The sequence below is a fragment of the Notolepis coatsorum genome, assembly GCF_963971535.1.
Source record: "Notolepis coatsorum genome assembly, chromosome: 20".
NCBI classification, from domain to species: domain Eukaryota; kingdom Metazoa; phylum Chordata; class Actinopteri; order Aulopiformes; family Paralepididae; genus Notolepis; species Notolepis coatsorum.
Window position 1 is genome coordinate 38,275,056 of NC_140184.1, and position 20,506 is coordinate 38,295,561.

Below are 20,506 nucleotides of genomic sequence, written 5' to 3' on the forward strand. Positions count from 1 at the left end.
CTGACCCTCCACCAGAGCAAGGCCAGAGAGAGAGAGAGAGAGAGAGAGAGAGAGAGAGAGACATTGGAAAGAAACAACCCAAAACCAGAGCAAATTGAAATGCTATTTGGCCCTAAACAAAGAGTACACAGTGGCAGAATACCTGAGCACTGTGACTGACCCAATACTAAGAAGATCCTTGACTAGGTACAGACTCAGCGAGCACAGCCTAGCCATCGAGAAAGGCTGCCATAGGCAGACCTGGCTCCCAAGCAAAGACAGACCCACTGCACACAAGATGAGGTGGAAACCGAGCTCCACTTCTTAACAACCTGCCCACTATACCAAGACATATACTTCCCACAAATTGCAAACACCCAAAGAGAATTTGAAAACATGGACAATAACTCAAAACTCCCATACCTACTGGGAGAAATACAAGAATGTGAAATAAAGCCCATTTGAATTGAAGAGAGAGAGATAGATAGAGCATGTCTGTGTGTGTTAGAAAGAGAGAGATAGAGAGAGAGCATGTCTGTTTGTGTGTGTTAGAGAGAGAGCATGTATATGTGTGTGTGTCTTAGAAAGAGAGAGAAAGATAGAGAGAGAGAGCATGTCATTTTGTGTGTTAGAGAGAGATATAGAGCATGCCTGTGTGTGTTAGAAAGAGAGAGAGAGAGAGAGAGCATGTATGTGTGTGTGTGTTAGAGAGAGAGAGCATGTGTGTGTGTTAGAGCAGTGGTTTCCAAACCTCTCCTCGAGACACCCCAGCCGTTCCATGTATTTGTTAAATTCCACCACCAGCACACCTGATTCAACTAATAAAGGGCCTGTTAAGTTGAATCAGGTGTGCTGGTGGTGGAATTTAACAAATACATGGAACGGCTGGGGTGCTTCGAGGAGAGGATTGGGAAGCACTGTGTTTTAGAGAGAGAGAGAGAGAGAGAGAGAGAGAGAGGGAGCTCAACGGCGGGAATAGAATAGGTTGCATGAAAAACTCACCCTAACGCAGAATCAATGGCAAAGTTGAAAGAAGGCGACATCGACGCATTTTCCGTGGAGATGAAAAGTACCAGTCCCTTGGGAGTCCTAGTTTATCTGCCACACGTTAGCACTCGATAACTTAGAAATTAGCTAAAGGCAGGGACGGTAACTAGCGTTAGTTAACTGTCCCTGCCTTTTGCTAATTGCTACTAGTAGCCGACATAGCTATAGCCTGACTGAAGGTTCTAACATGCAACAACTTTCATCTTCAGTCCATCTGCCGAACATCCTCTTCGTCTTGGCGAAGTTGGCATAACCATCATACTTTGTATTGATAACAAGCTTATGGCACACAGTGTTATTTCTTCTGCTCCATGCTGCTTTTCAAAAGACATCCACTCTCTCCTCTGGATAGCGCTGAATAGATCCTGTACCTGGCTGACTGTAGCCCCTTCCCTCATGGATCCGGGAAGAGCCCGGAACACTATTCTACAAACGTGTCTATCTGCAGAGCAGCAGAGCCGCAGAAACCGGAACACTATTCTACAAACGTCTAATGTGAAATATATAAGCATGTAAGCCCAATATAGCATAGCGTTTGACGCTAATGTGGACAGAAAAACAGTCAGCTGAGCCACAACACTGGCCGCCGCTAAATTCCATCCTGCAGCAGTATAGCTCTCATCAGTCCATACTGCCACCCGCCGGGCCGACTCGCTCTCAAGCATCGGCTTCCGGGTGGGACACCGTCCAACCCCGCCGGGGCACAGGATCGATGCTACCTGGCTACTTAGCCACGGCACACCCGCCCTGCACCCTGTTGTCAACCCATTTACCCGTAAAAAGGGCAAAAGTAGCAAAACCCCCCACATTAGCTACCGACTGACCTTCATCAATGAACCGGTTAAGAGGAGGGAAAAGCGGCAACATCCCACGGCGGGGAACATTAGAACAGTGACCCAGCAAGCGTTAGCATTAGCGTTAGCATTAGTGTTAGCAGCACGCTCCTGGATCGCTTGGAAACCGTCCACTTCAGGGGAACGTTCACCAAACCATCCCGCCCCTGGCGCCGACACACAACTCGGTTGTGTAACAAAACAACCAGCATTACTAACACTAGCATCAATGCCTGATGACACAGGGCCTACCTGTGTGCGAGCCGGCTCGATAGCCAAACCTCGCACGCTGTCCCTCGATCTGCTGCCACAAGACGAAGGAACATCAGAATAGACCCGACGTGTCGTTGGAACATACCCCGAAGATTCCAGGGGTAAGCAAATCTCCGTAAGCACTCAATATTATCTAAACTTTTCGTATCAACTAGTTGCATAGGGTGTCATGCATCCGCTATGATGGAAACGAAAATAGAGGAAGAGTGAGTGGTGACCACGCCTAGTACTATATAGTACGCCACTAGGGCGGGGCCTGGCAGGTGATGGGTGTATTTGGTTTTTATTCGTTGATGGAGTACACTAGGTACATGACTTGACTTGAACTTGAGGTATATCTCGGTATGGCTTAAGAGCGGGACGCGATGCCAGTACGAATATATAACTGTCCATTCTCATTGTCACTTGAGTGCATAAACCGTGCCTTCATAATGGCTTAAAGAAAATAAAAATCCATCGGTTGGTTGTCATTTTATAGCGTCGTGAATATAAGGTTTATCGCGCTTTTCGTCTAGTCTTTTTTCCAGGAAGCTAGATATGAGGCTAAACGTTGGCGCCGTTATATCAAACGCCATTTCTGCTGTATATATACGAATGAAATAAAACAAACTGCGTAGCATCCGGACTATTACAGAGCATCTATGGATGAAATGGGGGCGGCGGGGAACGCCGATTAGTATTATTGATTAGCAATATAGTGTGCGTTCAATCAGCCATGTTCACTGATCATCACGTTAGGTTTTAAAACAATGTCCAGGCGGTCAGGTGGCGTAGCGGAGATTGCGTTCGTCACCAACCCCGGAGCGGCTGGATTCGCCTGTTCGAATCCAGCTCACAGCTCCGGGGTTGTCACCAGCTTGGCTGGCCGTTCACACCTGACCGCCCCCGCCGGCAGCATTTCTTCATTAGTCATCGGATTTGGGTAGATCGATATGTCCATTGGCTAATCATAAATCCCATTATTCCAGGCTGAAAAATACGTTCGGTAACTGGATCAAAGATGGAGGGTCTTCGTTTGGAATCGAGGCTCATATGATCCGCCCACAGGACTGTAAAAGATTTTTTTTTTTTTAAATCCCCTCAATGATACTGCAGTGGAGCGATGTCGCCCCTAAGCGGATCTGGCCGGTAGTGCATGTTTCGAAAATCAAATATGTGGGTAGGTAATGGATCTCGATAGCGGACGTTAATAGCGTTATAAATATGGAATAAAACAATAACAACTTGCCACAAGCAGGGCTGTACGCTAAGCTTTTTCACTAGGGGCACACTTGCCCCTAAATTAGAAATTTAGGGGCAAAAAAGATGTTTTAGGGGCAAATTTTTAAATAACAATTTTACCATTATAGTGCAAAAAAATATGTTCCTCCTGCCTCATTACTGTGGTCCTTTTATTTAACATTTAAGTGCTTTTGTTGTCAGGTTTGTATCTTTTATAATGAACCAACTAGGGCTGGGCGATATGGCCTAAATATGATATCACGATATTTTCTGACCTTTCGACACATCACGATGTTTTTCTTTTTTACCCCAAACAATTCATTATGAGGCTTACCAAGACAGTATGAGTTTGCAAGCTAACATTAAAGACAAAATAAAATACCCATGCATTTAGCATTTTTATATTATATATTAGATTTAGATTATTAGATTATTAGATTATATATTGCATATATTTAGCAATGAGATATTATATGATTTAGATATGAAATATGATGAATTGAAAATGGGGGACCCTGATGTAAACAAGACAAAAGTCTTTCTCTGGTCTGCATCCCCTTAACAATTGTATGTATTGAGCTGTACTGTACCCATTCTGCAATATGTTAATAAAGTTTTAAATCAATCAATCAATAGCATTTTAGCATTTTTATGAAACTACTGTATATTTGTATGTCTCTAAATGTTTTGATGAATTGAAAATGGAGGACCCTTATGTAAAAAAGCCGAAAGTCTTTCTCTGGTCTTCATCCTCCTGTACTGTATTGTACCCATTATGCAATCTGTTAATAAAGTTCTCATTCATTCATTCTGACGGAAAACAGAATAATCATTCATTCTGACGGAAAACAGAATAATTTTGATTGACAGTAGAGTCTGCCAATTACGTCACAACGCTTGCACCCGCCCTGCTGTTCTTAGCACCAATCGGCAAGCGCATTCGTTTTTGACTTCCTGAATGCCCTGTGTGTTGACAACAACAAAGCTACTAACGTTAGCTCCCCGCGGCCGTCGAGTAGGAGACCAGTGCTCTGCAGGATGACTAAATGAGGCATAATGATTTTACCTCAACGAATGTTATAATAAAAGCCTTTCCATACATCTGTCTGATTGAAAACTTTATTAACAGACCGCGGAATGGGCATATCTCAGCACGGGCTGAGATATGAACGAGTAACGTGTGGACCAGATTGACGCGACACAAGGTTTACACAACAGCCCCCACCCCTTGTTTTATTGTATTTGTACCTGTACTACCTGCTGTCAGCTGTTTATCTCTCTCTGTGAGCTTGATTAGCTCACGTTAGCTAGCGTTAGCTCCGCGGCTAACCCTGAACTAAATCAATGACTAGGTTCTAAAGCATTTCGAGTAGTTTTCACTGCACATAGAAGCAGCCAAACAGCGGGAGAATTTCGGGAGCATACGGCCAAAACCCAGTTAGGAACCATCGATTCCCATCCCTACTACTAACTTTACTTTTCTTCATAGCTAAATCAGACAGTCAGCCAGTCTATCAGAGTGAGTGCTCAGTTGATTTTCCCCGCTGATCATACCTGAGTGCTCAGCGTCATCACACGCCTTGGATCATTTAGGAGTGAAATGCGAATGCAAGGCTTGAAATCCCTACTCGCAAGCCCGCCCCCAAATATTATTTACCAATCGTAACGTCCAATTAAAGGGGCAATTTGCGACGAAATCATCGCAGCGTACAGCCCTGACAAGTATATACGTGGCTCTGGTCCACAACGCATGGCACCGAAACACGTATATAATCGTGGACGGACGGCATAGTGCCAATCTTCAGAAAACGGCATGTGTTATCTTATTTTTGTTTCTTTGAAGCATGGTGGTTATATGACAGTTTCCTCATTTCTTTAAATAGTCCATTGCATTTGTATTGAACACTGTAAGGTCTTTTGAGCTGCAGGTTGGGTAGTAGAGGGCAGACAAGGCAGTGTTCTATAGTATTTTAAGCCATGCGTAATGTCTGTACTGTTGTGGGACCTGAGGTGACTTGGGGCATTTCAAAGCCTTTTCTATAATTACATGACTGGTTTGAATAGATATACTGTAGGAGACGTGTTTATTCTGGATATGTATTTATATTTGCATAATTATATGTGTAGCTCAAAGATGAGAAAGTGGTTAACTCATGGACTACTAGCTAACTCGTGAACTGAGGTTCCTATGGAGCTTTGCAATTGGGAATTATATCTGTCCCTCCTGACTCAATACAAAATTGCAAGGAGTTGAGATAACTGACTGCTGGTCACCTTTACCCTGTCTGCTTTGATTTGACAATGCTGTGGTTTTCCAAGACATTTTTGGTGACTGAGATTAACATCTTCATTCTCAGTACTCTTTGTTTAGAGTGCTACTGTTAACTAACGTTATGCATGAAGAGTAGCTACACATGATAGCAGCAGCAAACTTCACTTAAACTACCTTCAGTTTCCTAGTCGTATCTTGTTCTCTCTGGTCTGATGAGCAGTGTTGTAGTGATTTGTAGCGTATTGATATGTTCACCAAGTTATTCATGGCTCAATCTACGGCATCCAGCACTGCTGTGTTGGCCAGCGCTGGGCAGAGTGAAGCGACGAGTCTAGCACCCCTTTTTTTTCTTTTACAGCACCTCCCAGAATATAGTTCCAACATGCCTGATATGAGAGCCAATACAATCTGTCACATCTCCCTCCCTTGTTTCTTACACGCCTACAGGAGAAGGACAAAAGAGATCTGGCAGTGTTCATAAGCAAAAGCAATATCCGAGTCTCTGTTTCTGATATGTATCTTCTTCTCTCGCTTGCTACAGGATTCCTGCCAAAATTATCACCTCTGCAATGCTGCATGCTACAGTAGATGCTCACTTCTCTTTATGTTTGCTAGGTGCAATTGTATCCCTTTCAGAAGCTCTGTTATCCAGCATGGAAACGCAGTGTCATTTTGGAGACTTTATAAAACTAATAAATCCAATTGTGAATGTCTCCTGTGATCATTTATCCATATATCCATGTTTAACACAGCTAATGTTGTTTTTAGGGCAGCTGAAGCATATGGGCACTGAAGCCTATAGTGAGAGCAGGATATATCCCATGATGCATTGGTTAAGTCTGTAAAGGAATCAGAGGCTGTTGTGTTGCTTGCTGCACAACTGATATGATCCATATAGACATGGATAAGAGAATAACATGAAACTCACCTCACCTCATTTGCTTTAGTCTGATATTTGGGCAACAACATAAATAATGAGTAGAATAACTTGAGCATAATACATAATGTGTTTATTCTGCATTAGGGTAGTATTGTAACATGATTTATAATGTGGATATACAGTATAACTGTTATTCAAATTGTTCCAAGTATGTTTTTACACATTTTATATGCACAAATAATAATAATAATAATAATAATAATAATAATAATAATAATAATAATAATAATAATAATAATAATAATAATAATAATAATAATATTATTGGGATCGCTTCTTCCATTTGACATACAATAGGCCTACAAGCAGGAGGGCCACTGAACTTGAGGGCCACTGATTTTGACCATCTTGGCCTGTCTATGGCAAAACTGACCTTCTCCACATAAAACACATAGGGATGTATCTTTTTTTTTTATCCACTTTTTCTCCCCATTTAAAAATGTTCTCCCATCCCAATTTTCGTGTTGTCCAATTATTCCCTCCCCTGTCTTGAACGTTGCTAGACTATGCCTCCCACAGGTCGGTTGTAGTGAGGACAGAAGCCTTACATCACGTGTCCCCTCCGGTACACGAGGAGGCAGCCTGTCGCATCTTTTCACCGCAGCAGCTCGAGCTCTTAGTGACGAGGAGTAACGCGTGGGAGGCTCACGCTGCCCCGGTTACTTCCTGCTTCCACCGCACCAAACCTACCTGTAGGAGTCGCTGTCCACAACGTCAAATCCCCACCCACGGCTTTCCCACCCTCTAACACTTGCCAAGTGTGTTAGTATGAACGACCGGCCAGCCGGTAGCAATGCCGAGAGCTGGGCTCGAACCCAGCGTCTCCTGCGTTAGAGGCGAGCGCCTTGCCCACTGCGCCAATCAGCCTCCCTACATAGGGATGTATCTTGAAATAGTTCATGATGTGTGTTGGCTACAAAGTCCAATGGAGGACAATGGAAGTTAAAAGTGGATTGTGCAATTTCCGATGAGGGATTCAAGGATCAGATTAACCTGGTGGATTTGGACCCCAGGGTCACAAATAGACTATTTAATTTGAGACTGTTTGATTACTCTGAAGGCTCACCTGTTCCATCTGGCACTCCTTGACTCCATTTCTCTCTCTCCTCGTTACATTCATGTTCACGGGCGGTTTACTGGGCGTGACAATTCTCTGGACTTTGGGGATATCCTGTTGAAAGAAAAGGGGACATGATGCTTTAGGGTTGACAATGAAAAGAGCAAACCTTGTACAAAGATTGTAGGAATAGGTATTGCGATGGAGGTTCTTGAGTAGTTATTTAGACTACCTTGAGATTGTAATTGTTTAATGCGTAATTGTTTATTCAGATAATTTGTAGATTGTTTGGATTAGATGAATAACATTATAAGTGTGGGTGGGGGGGGGTCATAACTATAACGGAGCATCATTTGTCTCTCTGATATCATTCACACGCTCTTACATTAGTGCACCTTTCAAATTTAGCACTGCTAGCAAACCAATTCACTTAATAGAGTGTGCTGTGAAGTGCACTTGAAAAATGGCGTCCATGCTTGGGGGTTCACTGATAATGTCTTATCACCAGGGTGTGATTTGCCAGGGGGGATGGTAAGGATTTACATTCCTCTGCTTTTGACGTCTCTACCACTGGTCAATCATTTTTATCACAGATGAGGATACCATTGATCCCTTCTGATTTATAATAGACTATCATTCATTCTTGCATTGAATTAAATACATTGATTTCTCAAAATCGTCAGCAGCCTGCACACTAGCAGTTTGAGTAAATACAGCCCAGCACTTTCAGTTTCACTGGCCTCTGCAGCTGAAGATGCGCTCTGACCAGTGCGTGAATGGACCAGAGAATTTGATGCAGCATGGATCTTGTAAAGAGTGAGATTTAAGTCAAAGGTAATTTCTCTCTCTGGACCCTATGGACACAACTGGATGACCTCGACTTTGCTGATGACCTGGCTCTCCTGTCACACAACTACAACCAGATGCAAGACAACCAAGCTGGCAACTACATCCCTTGAGACTGGGTTGAGAATAAACAGGAAGAAAACCAACCTAATGATGATCAACACCTCTACCAACAACACAGTCACAGTAGGTGATGAATCCATACAGGAAGTCAACTCCTTCACTTACCTAGGCAGCATCTTAGATAAGAAGGGCGGCACAGATGGCGACGTCACAGCCAGAGTAGGCAAAGCCAGAGCAGCCTTCATCATTCTGAAGAACATCTGGTCCTCCAAGGACATCGCCATGACAACCAAAGTGCGGCTCTTCAATTAAAATGTAAAATCCGTCCTTCTCTACGGTTCAGAGACTTGGAGAATGACGAAAAGAACACTGCAGAAGATACAGACCTTTATAAACAGCTGTCTGAAACGCATCTTTGGGATCCGGTGGCCAAACAAAATCAAGAATGATGAACTATGGCTGAAAGGAAGACAGGAACCAGTGGAGAAGCAGATCCTGAGACGAAAGTGGGGATGGATAGGCCACACTTTGAGGAAACCGGCTACCAGTACTACACGACAGGCACTGACTTGGAATCCCCAGGGGAAGCGGAAGAGAGGGCGGCCTAAGAACACCTGGAGATGGGACACTGAGGCGGAGCTCAAGAGACAAGGAACTAGCTGGGGGGAGGCAGAAAGGACAGCCCAAAGCCGTGTTGGATGGTGAAAGGTCGTAGATGGCCTATGCTCCATTGGGAGCGATGGGCCGAAGTAAGTAAGTAATTTCTCTCTGACATGCTAAGAGTTTTATAAACATGCTCTTTGTCAGACTCTATGCAGTGCAGTCTAGCAAGAAATATGAATTACTCAAAAGGCCTATATGGCGCACAGCACTCTCCACGGTGCTGAAAACTTTGTCTGAGATTTGTGTTTTTGGAGCGGTAAGCACCCAGTAACAACTATGACGGCATAATAGTAATCAGTGCCCGGCCCCCTCCACTTCATCCTGTACATACTTCCCCTTGGACAAATTATCTATCGCCATGGCCTCCGTCTCCACTGTTATGCTGACAAGACTCAACTATACCTCTCCTCCAAGTCCTTCACCTTAACCACCCACTCCACCTTCACTGCCTGCCTTGCAGATATAAAAACATGAATGCAACAAAACTTTCTCCAACTCAACTGCAATAAATCAGAAATCCTTATCATTGGTCCAAACTCCCTGACTTTACATTTAAATTTTGTCATTTAGCTGACGCTTTTATCCAAAGCGACTTACAAGTTTTGTACAACAAGACAGCAGGAAGGGTACAACACTATCAGCTGAGTAGCAATGTTCATCAAAGTGTTGAGTGCTATAGTGTTGGTTAGTATATTATTAGGACATGTGCATGACAGTGCATGACAGTAAGGTTAGTTAGGGTTAGATATTTTTTATAATAATTTTTTCCATTTTATTTCAGATAATGATTGAAGAAGTGCATCTTTAGTCGACGGCGAAAGATTGGACAGGTTTCGGCTGTCCTAACTGTGGTGGAAAGTTCGTTCCACCATTGTGGGGCAAGGACAGAGAATAGGCGACTTCTCTTTGATGACCCTCCCGGAGCTCGGATAGGAGTAGGTCTGAGGTGGCCAGAGGATGCAGAGCGTAGGGGTCTTGAGGGTGTGTAGTTAGAGACCATTGACCGGAGGTAGGCGGGATCAATTCCCTTCGCCGCACAATATGCCAGGTTGAGGGCCTTGAAGCGGATTTGTGCAGCCATGGGGAGCCAGTGCAGGTCCCTGATAAGTGAGGTGACATGGGCTGACTTCGGTAGGTTTGAGATCAGGCGGGCCGCTGCATTCTGAATGAGTTGAAGAGGCTTGGTGGCAGTGGTCGGAAGGCCAGCAAGCAGTGCGTTGCAGTAGTTGAGGCGGGAGATGACTGTTGATTGGATGAGGGGTTGGGTGGCTTCTTTTGTCAGGAAGGGGTGGATCCTTCTGACGTTGCTCAGGAGGAATCAGCAGGTTCTGGTTGTCGCTGCAATGTGAGCGGAGAAGTTCAACTGGTCATCAAGGACATGGTCACAGTTGAATTCTCGACTGTGATAGAAAGGTCGGTCAGGGGGGAGGATTTGGCCGGCAGGTGAAGCAATTCTGTTTTGCTTAGGTTCAGTTTGAGATGGTTGGACGTCATCCAGGCGGAGATGTCGGACAGACAGGCCGAGATCCGCTCAGAGACGTGGATATCTGAGGAAGGGAACGAGAGGAAGAGTTGAGTATCATCGGCATAGCAATGATACGAGAAGGCATGATACGTGATAATGTTATCCAGAGATTTAGTGTAGAGGGAGAAGAGAAGGGGTCCAAGGACCGAGCCCTGAGGGACACCCGTCCGCAGGGGGCGGGTGGCAGACAGGGTCCCTCTCCATGACACTTGGTAGGAGTGGTCATTGAGGTATGATGTCAGCCATGTCAGCGCAGAGCCAGCCACCCCCATTCCTGCGAGAGACGCGAGGAGGATCTGATGGTTGACTGTGTCGAAGGCTGCAGATAGGTCTAGGAGAATCAGGACAGAGGAGAGGCCTTTCGCTTTTGCCAAGTGAAGTGCCTCTGTGACCGCAATGAGGGCTGTTTCTGTGGAGTGACCAGACCTGAATCCTGACTGGTTAGGGTCTAGGTCATTCGGTAAGAGATAATCAGTGAGTTGGTTGGATACAGCACGTTCAAGTGTTTTAGAAAGGAAGGAGAGAAGAGAGACAGGACGATAGTTGCCTATGACGGTGGGGTTATTGACGGATGCATCGGCACCCCCTCCACCCACATCCATAACCTTGAGCTCACCCTCTCATTCCTGCCCCACATCAACCACATCACCAAAACTGCCTTCTTTCACCTCAGGAACATTGCCCACCTCCTCCCCTCCCTGTCATTTTCCGCTGCCGAAACACTCATGCCAGCTTTTATTACTTCCAGACTCAACTACTGCAATAGCATCCTCTACGGTTCACAGAACAAAATCCTCAATAAACTCCAATATGTCCAGAATTCCACTGCCCACCTGCTCTTCTCCACCCGTCGCCGAGATCACATAACCCCTGTCCTTCAAAACCTTCACTGGCTCCAAGTCAAATACAGGATTGATTTAAAATATACCACCTACAAAGCCCTAAACAACCTGACCCCTCCCTACCTCGACAACCTCCTCTCATGTCACACCCCTACCCATCGCTTCAGGTCCGTGGACACAAACTGCTTGACAGTCCCGAGGACCAAGCTCTAGATCTGGGGTGACAGGGCCTTTTCAGTTGCTGCATCCTCCCTCTGGAACACCCTCCCTATCCACATCCGTAAATCAACCACCCTCCCTTCCTTCAAACAGGTCCTCAAGAACCACCTCTTCAAGCTCGCTTTCACCTGATTTCCCCTCCATCTCAAGACTCAAACTCAACATTTTCTTTTATTATTTACGTTTTATTGTTGATTATTGTTTCTTTGTTATGTTTTACTCTATTCTGTATCTATTCAATTATTTTATTGTGTGTGTGTGTAAAGTGACTTTTGGTACTGTGGCAACCCCGAGTCACCACTGGGCTTGGTGATTGAAGGGTACTATGTGATGGCACAATGGCTCTGCCCATATTTGGGCTTCCGCTTCCAGGTGCACCTGCAGCTAGTAGGCCATGAAGACCAACCAGTCAGAGACTAAGAGCCACAAAAATTACTGTGGTACCACAAAGAGCCACACCATATATACCAGCGTTTCTCAACCTTTTTTTCAGTCACGGCACCCTTCATGTGTTTATAGGTCCCACCCTTTGGCCTCTGAAGTTGCTAATGTCTTTTTGTTGTGGCCTCACAGGGTTAAAAGTAACCTGTGAGACCCACAGTTGCAAAATTACAAAATCACTTTTAGCCATTTAAAAAAAGAAGTCTGTAAATGTTTATTTAAAAAAAATGAAGCACATGTACAGTACATAGTCAATGGGTCCTGTTGTTCAGCCTCACAATGCTATTGGATAGTACAAATGTTTATAGGTCCCACCCTCTGGCCTCTGAAGTTGCTAATGTCTTTTATTTTTTTTTGCCTCACAGGGTAACCTCTTAACACTTTGAGTGCCAGGGACGCGTTTTTGTCGTTAGTTCATGCCGCCAGTTGAGTGCCACCAACGCTATATAGCGTTTGTTTGTCGTATTTTTTTTTATTAGCGATTTGAATTCATATTTCATCAATCGAGCCTCACGCTAGTGTTGCAGACTCTCTCGCTCAATTGGGAAAATACCGCCCCCTATCGCCTCTCCCTGTGTAACTGCACCCCATTCGTTTAGACTGATGGGGGGGGGGGCAGCCTACTCATGTTACTTTTCCGACGAGGCATCTGAAGAGACCCAAGTTGATCGCCGGCCCGGAAAACACGTGGAATATATATTTACAGTACCCAACGCTGAATCAATAAACGCGATCGATATTTGGAATGGCGATCAGGAATTGGAATAATCTTTTTGGATAACATCTGATCTGAGGTAAGGAATCTATTTTACCAGTCTTAGGATAATCAGAGCTGTTTTCACCTATATATCAACATGTCCCATATGTGTGTGTGTGGCTGTGAGTGTGCTCGCTGATCAGGAAATGAGAATATATTTTTCAGATCAGTTCTCTAGCGTGCATAAGTACACATTATATACTATCGATAATCTAGCGTTTATTTGAAAACGATTCATAAATAGGCCGAAAAATGACAACGTTTTTTGTGTATGCCAGAATATTCCAGTAAATGCCGTTTATTACGGAATCTTTATATTTTCCTGAAAAACGAGGGCTTTTCAAAATGATATAAAACGGAAATGAACCGATTAAAAAACAATCCGTCTCGACAATGTTGACTGCAAACAAGTCATTGATAAACGACAGGCAGATTAGACACATAGCCATAATTTAAGACAGAGATTATGCGTTCACAACGCTATCATTGAAGTGGGTGCTGGCATTCAACGGCGGTAAGGCGCACCGCATCGCCAGGAAATCAAAGTGTTAATCCCAAATGTAGCCATATTTTAAGCATTACGTTTGTTTACCAATAATTGTAACTGTTATTAGTGAAATATAAGATTATAGAAATATCAGGGCATTGAGTTGGAAACCGGCGCATATTGACGGGAGGAAGTGGCGCAGCCAAAAGTGAGTGTAGTCTTTTGAAGGAAGAGTCGCGGGGCTTTCGATGGGCTTTCGAATTTCGAAAAACTACACTACCCAGCTCACGCCAGCCCCTGTCAATCATCTCATTTCTGGATTTACTTTTTTATTTATCTTATTTTTCAGGATTATCTCCCACAGACCTGAACGTTATTGCCATAAAACAGAACTCAGTTCGTTTCTCTACCTTTCTGTGAACATCTAGCAAAAAACGGCGTTGCATTCTGATGAAAAATGTGGGAGACATTTACATTATAAAAAAGTAACTGTACTTACAGTAGATTTCATTCACAGTTTGTGAATCACTAAATCCAGATTGAACTCTGCCATTGGAAAGGGTAGATTTGGCCCGATCCATAGATGTGTGATTTGGCCATAATAAGGTCATTTATAGGCATGATATTCTATATTCCATAATCATATTTCAAATTGCATGTGTCCGGATGGCTGAATTCAGTACTGTATCTACAAAACCTTCTGTTTAATCATCTTCCCTTTATTCATTTGCTTAGATTTTTCAGGTCTGGTAAATTTTAGCATGGTGTTGTTCACGCAGTCAAAGATAATAAAAAAGAAAATAATGTATTGATATTCTCCTTTGGTTCATTACAATTTACTCAAGCCTACATTCCCTGAGATTCATAGATGTCCCTAGAATCAGATACCAAGAACATGCAAATGGACTTTTTTTAATTAAAAAAAAAAAAATTTAATGGATGGAGGAGCAAAGAGCCGCATGCGGATGCGCGTGTTGAGGAAAGTGAGCATATAAGGGCCAAGGGCACACACACACTCTCTCACGTCAGGGGTGAGGAGACAGACCGGTAAGCAGAGAAGCTGCCCGGCAGATAGTTAGGGTCAGAGTCAGAGTTTAAGTTAAAGTTAGTCAGAGTAAGGAGAACAGTGGATTGTTTTGTTTGATTTGAAAATAAAATAAAACTATTATTTTGCGAACCACAACTTGACTGTCTGTTGTTGTATTCTGCAATCCCTACACCTGGAATTGCCAAAGTCAGAAAAGTGCTCTATATATTTTATGTATTATTATTATTATTATTATTATTATTATTATTATTATTATTATTATTATTATTATTATTATTATTATTATTATTATTATTATTATTATTATTATTATTATTATTATTATTATTATTATTATTATTATTATTATTATTATTATTATTATTATTTCTATCAAACTACAATTCTGTTCTGTTCTGCATTGTCACTGATGCTTAGCGATTTGACCTACATTACTTAAAAATGTGTGAATGTGAATCTAAATGCTTATATTGGTGAATCACCAGAGGCCTCACGATACGATACTATCACGATACTTGAGTCACGATACGATAGTATTGTGATACTAAATATATTGCGATATGCTGAGTATTGCGATATTAATATTGCTATATATTGCGATTTATTACCTTTTTTCAACTGCAAAGTAAAACTTTGTGAACATGTTTTATCTAATAAAATAAAGTTCAGTCTGTTCATCTCACTTCAATCATTTTTATTGCAAAACATGGCATTTTCTCAAGCAGACAGATGTAAACACTGTAATCTGTGTTGCATGTACCTGACAAACTGAACTGTTTATTACGACTTAACTGAATGCACACGTGTGCATGTGTGTGGACTACTGTACTATTACAGGTATTGAAATGAACAATGCAACTTCCTTATACAAAAAAAAATTATATAAAAATGTATTTTTATTTATATCAATATAACTGTATATCATTTTTGATGATATAAAAAAGTAACGTCACCCTGTATTCTTTTTCACAAATCGCAACCTGCTTGCAACATACAGTATCTAATACTAATAGTATAATAACCCATATACAGTGAACAAATATAATAATGCATATCCTAACTATAGTCTGTCTTATGTGCACACATGCTGAATGGTAAATGTAATGTATTTTATAAAGCGCTTTACAAGTTATGCCTCACATTCACACCAACGGCAGAGGCAACCATGCAAGGTGCCAACTTGCTCATCGAGAGCCGTTCGGGGTTAATTGTCTTGCTCAAGGACATCCGGAATCGAACCAGGAACCTTCCAATTACCATACGACTACTCCACTCTACCTCCTGAGCCACTATCGCCCCATGGGCTGTGGCTGGGATAGTGTGGCTAAGCTTAACCTACAGCTCAGTCTGTAACAGTATACATGTACGGGGAGAGGGGAGAGTTAGCGACAGTGTTGTAGTCGAGTCAATAAATCCCCAGTGTTCGAGTCCAAGTCTGAGTCACCAAAGAAGAGCCTGAGTCGAATCCGAGTCAAGTCCCCATTACCCTAGTCCGAGTCCGAGTCCAAGTCATCAAGGTTGAGTCCACTCCACTCTGGCAGTCTGGCACGTGTCTGCCATTCCACAGAATTAAATAACGTTATGCTATTAATATAGCCATCAATTTCTTAGGCCAAATGATTAGGGCCTATTAATCTTAATATTTAAAAAAATAAGCTTAAAACGTATCTTTTCACCATAGCCTTCTAATACACTCCGCTGTTAATTGTACTGTAGCACTATTTTACTCTGTCCATTATATTGCATTATTTTACTATCTATTATATTCTACTATTGTATTGCACTGTATTATTTTACTGTCTATTACTTTTTATTACAGGTTCAAAACTGTCAGGTATTAAACTGTGTGGGTATCAAACAAGAGACTGTCAGGCTTTAAAGGTCCCATGTTTTGCTATTCCTTTCACTATTTTGGCATTGTTACACAATTCCCGGTGAGTCTATGGAACACATATGTAAGTATTTTTTTTCAAGAAATTCATTGTTTTGTATTTCTAATCAAGTACTCTAAAGCAGCATTTTTCCACTTCAAGATTTCAAGCTGTTTTGGGCTGGGCTCCGCCCATAAGCGCTTTGAGTGACAATCACCCACACAGCATGATACATGTATACGAGAGAGAGCGAGAGAGAGAACAAACGAGTGAGAGAGAGAGAGGGAGAGAGAGAGGATACATCGCTCTGTGCGCACGGGTGCGCTGTGTGAGCGGCTCGACTGTGATTGTGTGTAAAATGCAGGTGAACCGTGGAGAGAGAATAGAATAGAATAGAATAGAATAGAAATACTTTTATTATCCCGTGGGAAATTTGACACTGCAAATCGCTCAACATTTAAACATTTAGACAGAACAGGTCACAAATAATAAAACAAATCAAATCAAGTTGCCTAGGATAAGAGTAGAGTAAATAGAATAAAAATGGAATAAAATATACAGTAAATAAATACAGTAAAAAATATACTGAGAGGCATCATAGCAGCATGGGGGAAGGGGGGGGTACAGGCAGTGTTGGGCAGTAGCTAGCTACAAGTAGCGACGCTACATAGCTTAACTACAATTCTCAGTAGCGTGCTGGTAGCTCTCTACTTTTTAACCAGGGTAGCGATCTCTGTAGCGGTGCTATTTATAGAACGAAGTAGTAACGTAGCGACGAGAAACGTTACACGCTACTTTCGGGAGAAACAGTCTAGACTAGAAGTTCTGCGAGGAGAAAAAAAACTCCCCGTAAAAAACCCACTATGATTGGTTGGTTTGTTTAGATATGAGTGACGACTCACGATTGGGTATGGTAGGCCAAAACTTTACGGGTAGGCCAATCAGAGGCAGGATAGGGCGGGACTCCAGGCCGCAAACCAGGAAGTGAAAATCGAAACGCAGACCACTGAATGAGAATGAATGGATCATGCAATTTACAATAACAGAACCAGTCAGCGCGAAATAATGGCAGAGGGATTTGATGTTTCCACTGATGGCATTGATGAAGATGATGTCAACAACAATAACAACACTGCATCTCCATGGCCCTACCTGGACACGTTTATGAGTTTGACTGAAAAAACACCTAAAACATATGTGTTTAGGTGTTTATTGTGTCAACCAAAAACGAAGCTGCTCTCGACGTCCCACACGTCCAATACTAACTTGAGAACACATATTCAGGTGAGCTGATGAAAACCCTTACTGTCTTTACATAAACATTGTCAACTGTTCCCAAACAGCACACAAGTCAGTGCACTTTTTATCAACAGCTTTAACTAACAGTCTGAGATAGGCTAGCTGCTATGAACAATATTATTGATTGATTGATTGAAAAGTGTATTAACAGATTGCAGAATGGGTACAGTACAGTACAGCTCAATACATACAATTGTTAAGGGGATGCAGACCAGAGAAAGACTTTCGTCTTGTTTACATCAGGGTCCCCCATTTTCAATTCATCATAACATATATGACATACATGACATACAGATAGACAGTACTGCTACATCTATACATTTATGACATATCAGATTTGCAAATACAGTACTGTTTGTGATACAAAAAGTGTCCAGAAAAAGAGTGTATATACATTTGACGTAGAAACTGTACATTGGAGGAGGTTGGGTGGGTGGGGTTGGTGGGTGGGGGCTGTACATTGGAGGGGGGGGGGGGGGGGGTTGGGGTAGGGGGACACTGTACACTGTACATTGGGGGGTGGAGAAAAGAAAAAAATAGGGAAAAGATCGTCCTAGACCAGTGGTTCTCAACCTGTGGCCATGGAATGTTTTGTGAGTTACATATCTAGCAGCCAAGGATAGTATTGTTTGTCTAGCAGTGTCAAGCTTGAGTGTTATACTCTGAGTACATACTGTAGTAGTATAGACATATTAGCATAGTTGGTAGTAGTATATACATGGTAGCATAATAGTAAAATGAAGTAAGACAGTTAAAATTCAGATATTGAAGAAGTGTGTTTTTGGTTGATAAAGTGGGCAGGTTTCAGAAGATGCAGAGTTTAGGGATAAATAACAATCAAACTGAGCTATTTTTTGCCTGCCTATTTGTTTGGTGTAAACTTGATCACAAAGTAAAAAAAAAAAAAAAAGTAGTGCCGATGTAGCTAGCTATTTTTGCCATGTTCTTGTAGTGTAGCTTGCTACATTTATCTGGGGATAGCTTCCATTGTAGTTTAGCTATATTTAACCGAGAGTAACTTGTAGTGTAGCTTGCTACATTTTCCAAGTAGCTTGCCCATCACTGGGTACAGGTAGTAAAAACAACACAAGCAGTGTAAAAAAATAGGTCAATATAATTTACTATCTAACTAACTGAAATATATATTCACAGTATTCACAGTGTCACATAAGGTGCAGTATGCATCAGGTAGTGTTATAATTTACTATCTAACTAACTGAAATATACATTATTCACAGTATCACAGTATCCACATAAGGTGCAGTATGCCTAAGGTAGTGTTATTGTTATATAGAGAGGGAGAGAGAGAGGATACATCGCTCCGTGCGCATGTGTGCGTGTGCACTGTGTGAGCGGCTCGACTGCGATTGTGTGTAAAATGCAGGTGGACCGTGGAGAGAGAGAGGGAGAGAGAGGATACATCGCTCCGTGCGCGCGTGTGCGTATGTGCTGTGTGAGTGGCTCGACTGCAATTGTGTGTAAAATGCAGGTGGACCGTGGAGAGAGAGAGAGGGAGAGTCAGGGACAGGGAGACCGCTTCCGCATTATTCCCACTGCTCCGTTGTTGAGCGAATTGTTGATTCTCTCTGTCTGCACCCGTGCACGTCAACCCGTTTGAGGAAGTGTCAGTATTTCCATTCGCTCTGTTGTTGAGTGCACTACAACCATAGAGGGGCCGTTAGTTATGCAGATCAGCAGCACCTACTGACGTCAGGGAGCGAGTCTAATCAGAATGGCTTAGTTCACTGGGGGAGGATCTTGTCTCAACTGAATTGGAGCAATCTGCCAAAATGAGAATTAGAGACACAGACCCCATTGATACAAACCCCCATTGCTAGAAAACAATGCTAAACACTGGAAAAGGCAATTTACAAGACAGGGGACCTTTAAAACTGTGTAGGACCCAGGCCTAGAACTGCACCCTGAGAGAGGGAACTGCACCCTGAGAGGGAGGTTTGCCCTGATTGGGAGGTTTGAAGGGTCAAAGTGGGAATAAAACAGTCAAGACTGTCAAGTTTTTAACTGTGGATACCAAACAGAGAAGGTAAAGACGACTTTGAACTGTTGAACAGCAATCCAAAGATATTTTATCACTGTAAAAAAAAACATTTTATCTATTATATTCTACAATTTTATTGCACTGCACTATTGCACTATTTTACTCTGTCTATTTGATCTTAGTCTTTTTATTATTGTCTATTTAAAACTGAATCAAACCATAAACAAGGTGGCCTGTTGGGATGTTAGATCCTAATGTGAAAAACTGTGATTTTATATGTCTGCACTTGGAGGTGTGCTCATTTTATGGCTGTCTTTTTTCTGTTGTGAAGCACTTTGAGCTGCAGTTTCTGTGTGAAAGGTGCTATACAAATAAAGTTTATTGTTATTATTATTAAAAACTTTTTTTTTCTTTTTTTTTAGCTTTTTTCCTGGCCCTTTTTTGAGAGCACTCCATCCACCCCCCCCCCCTCTTCGGGGGACAACTTTATTATTTATTATACATTTTAATTATTTACAGTACAAAATTAAATAAAAAGTGTAGTAAAATAAGAAAAATATTTAAAAATATATATTTCATTGCCCTATCGGAGGGGGGGAACTCAGACTAGATATTGACAAACAAATTACAACTAAGGACAATGCAGGACAACAACGAATACACATGACAAGGGAACAAGGGAAAGGGGGGGGGGCAGAGAGGGGAGTAAGTAAAGTAGAGGGGGATTGAGAGAAGGGTGGGTTATGGAGTGGATGGCTCACAGGTCAATCTCCTATGATTGGGAGCCTAGATTATCCACAAGCAATTTCCAGATGTTATTAAAT

The 20,506-nt window shown here is 42.4% G+C and overlaps 1 protein-coding gene across 1 annotated transcript in view; it reads right to left on the reverse strand.

The window, feature by feature from the left end:
- luzp2 (leucine zipper protein 2) overlaps window positions 1-20,506 on the reverse strand; it is a gene marked incomplete at both ends in the record, with an annotated part of 652,643 nt that overhangs the window by 29,595 nt on the left and 602,542 nt on the right. Inside the window, one exon of the mRNA XM_084337104.1 lies at window positions 7,632-7,736. Coding sequence (XP_084193230.1) covers window positions 7,632-7,736 — 105 coding nt within the window. The remainder of the gene's footprint in view (window positions 1-7,631; window positions 7,737-20,506) is intronic.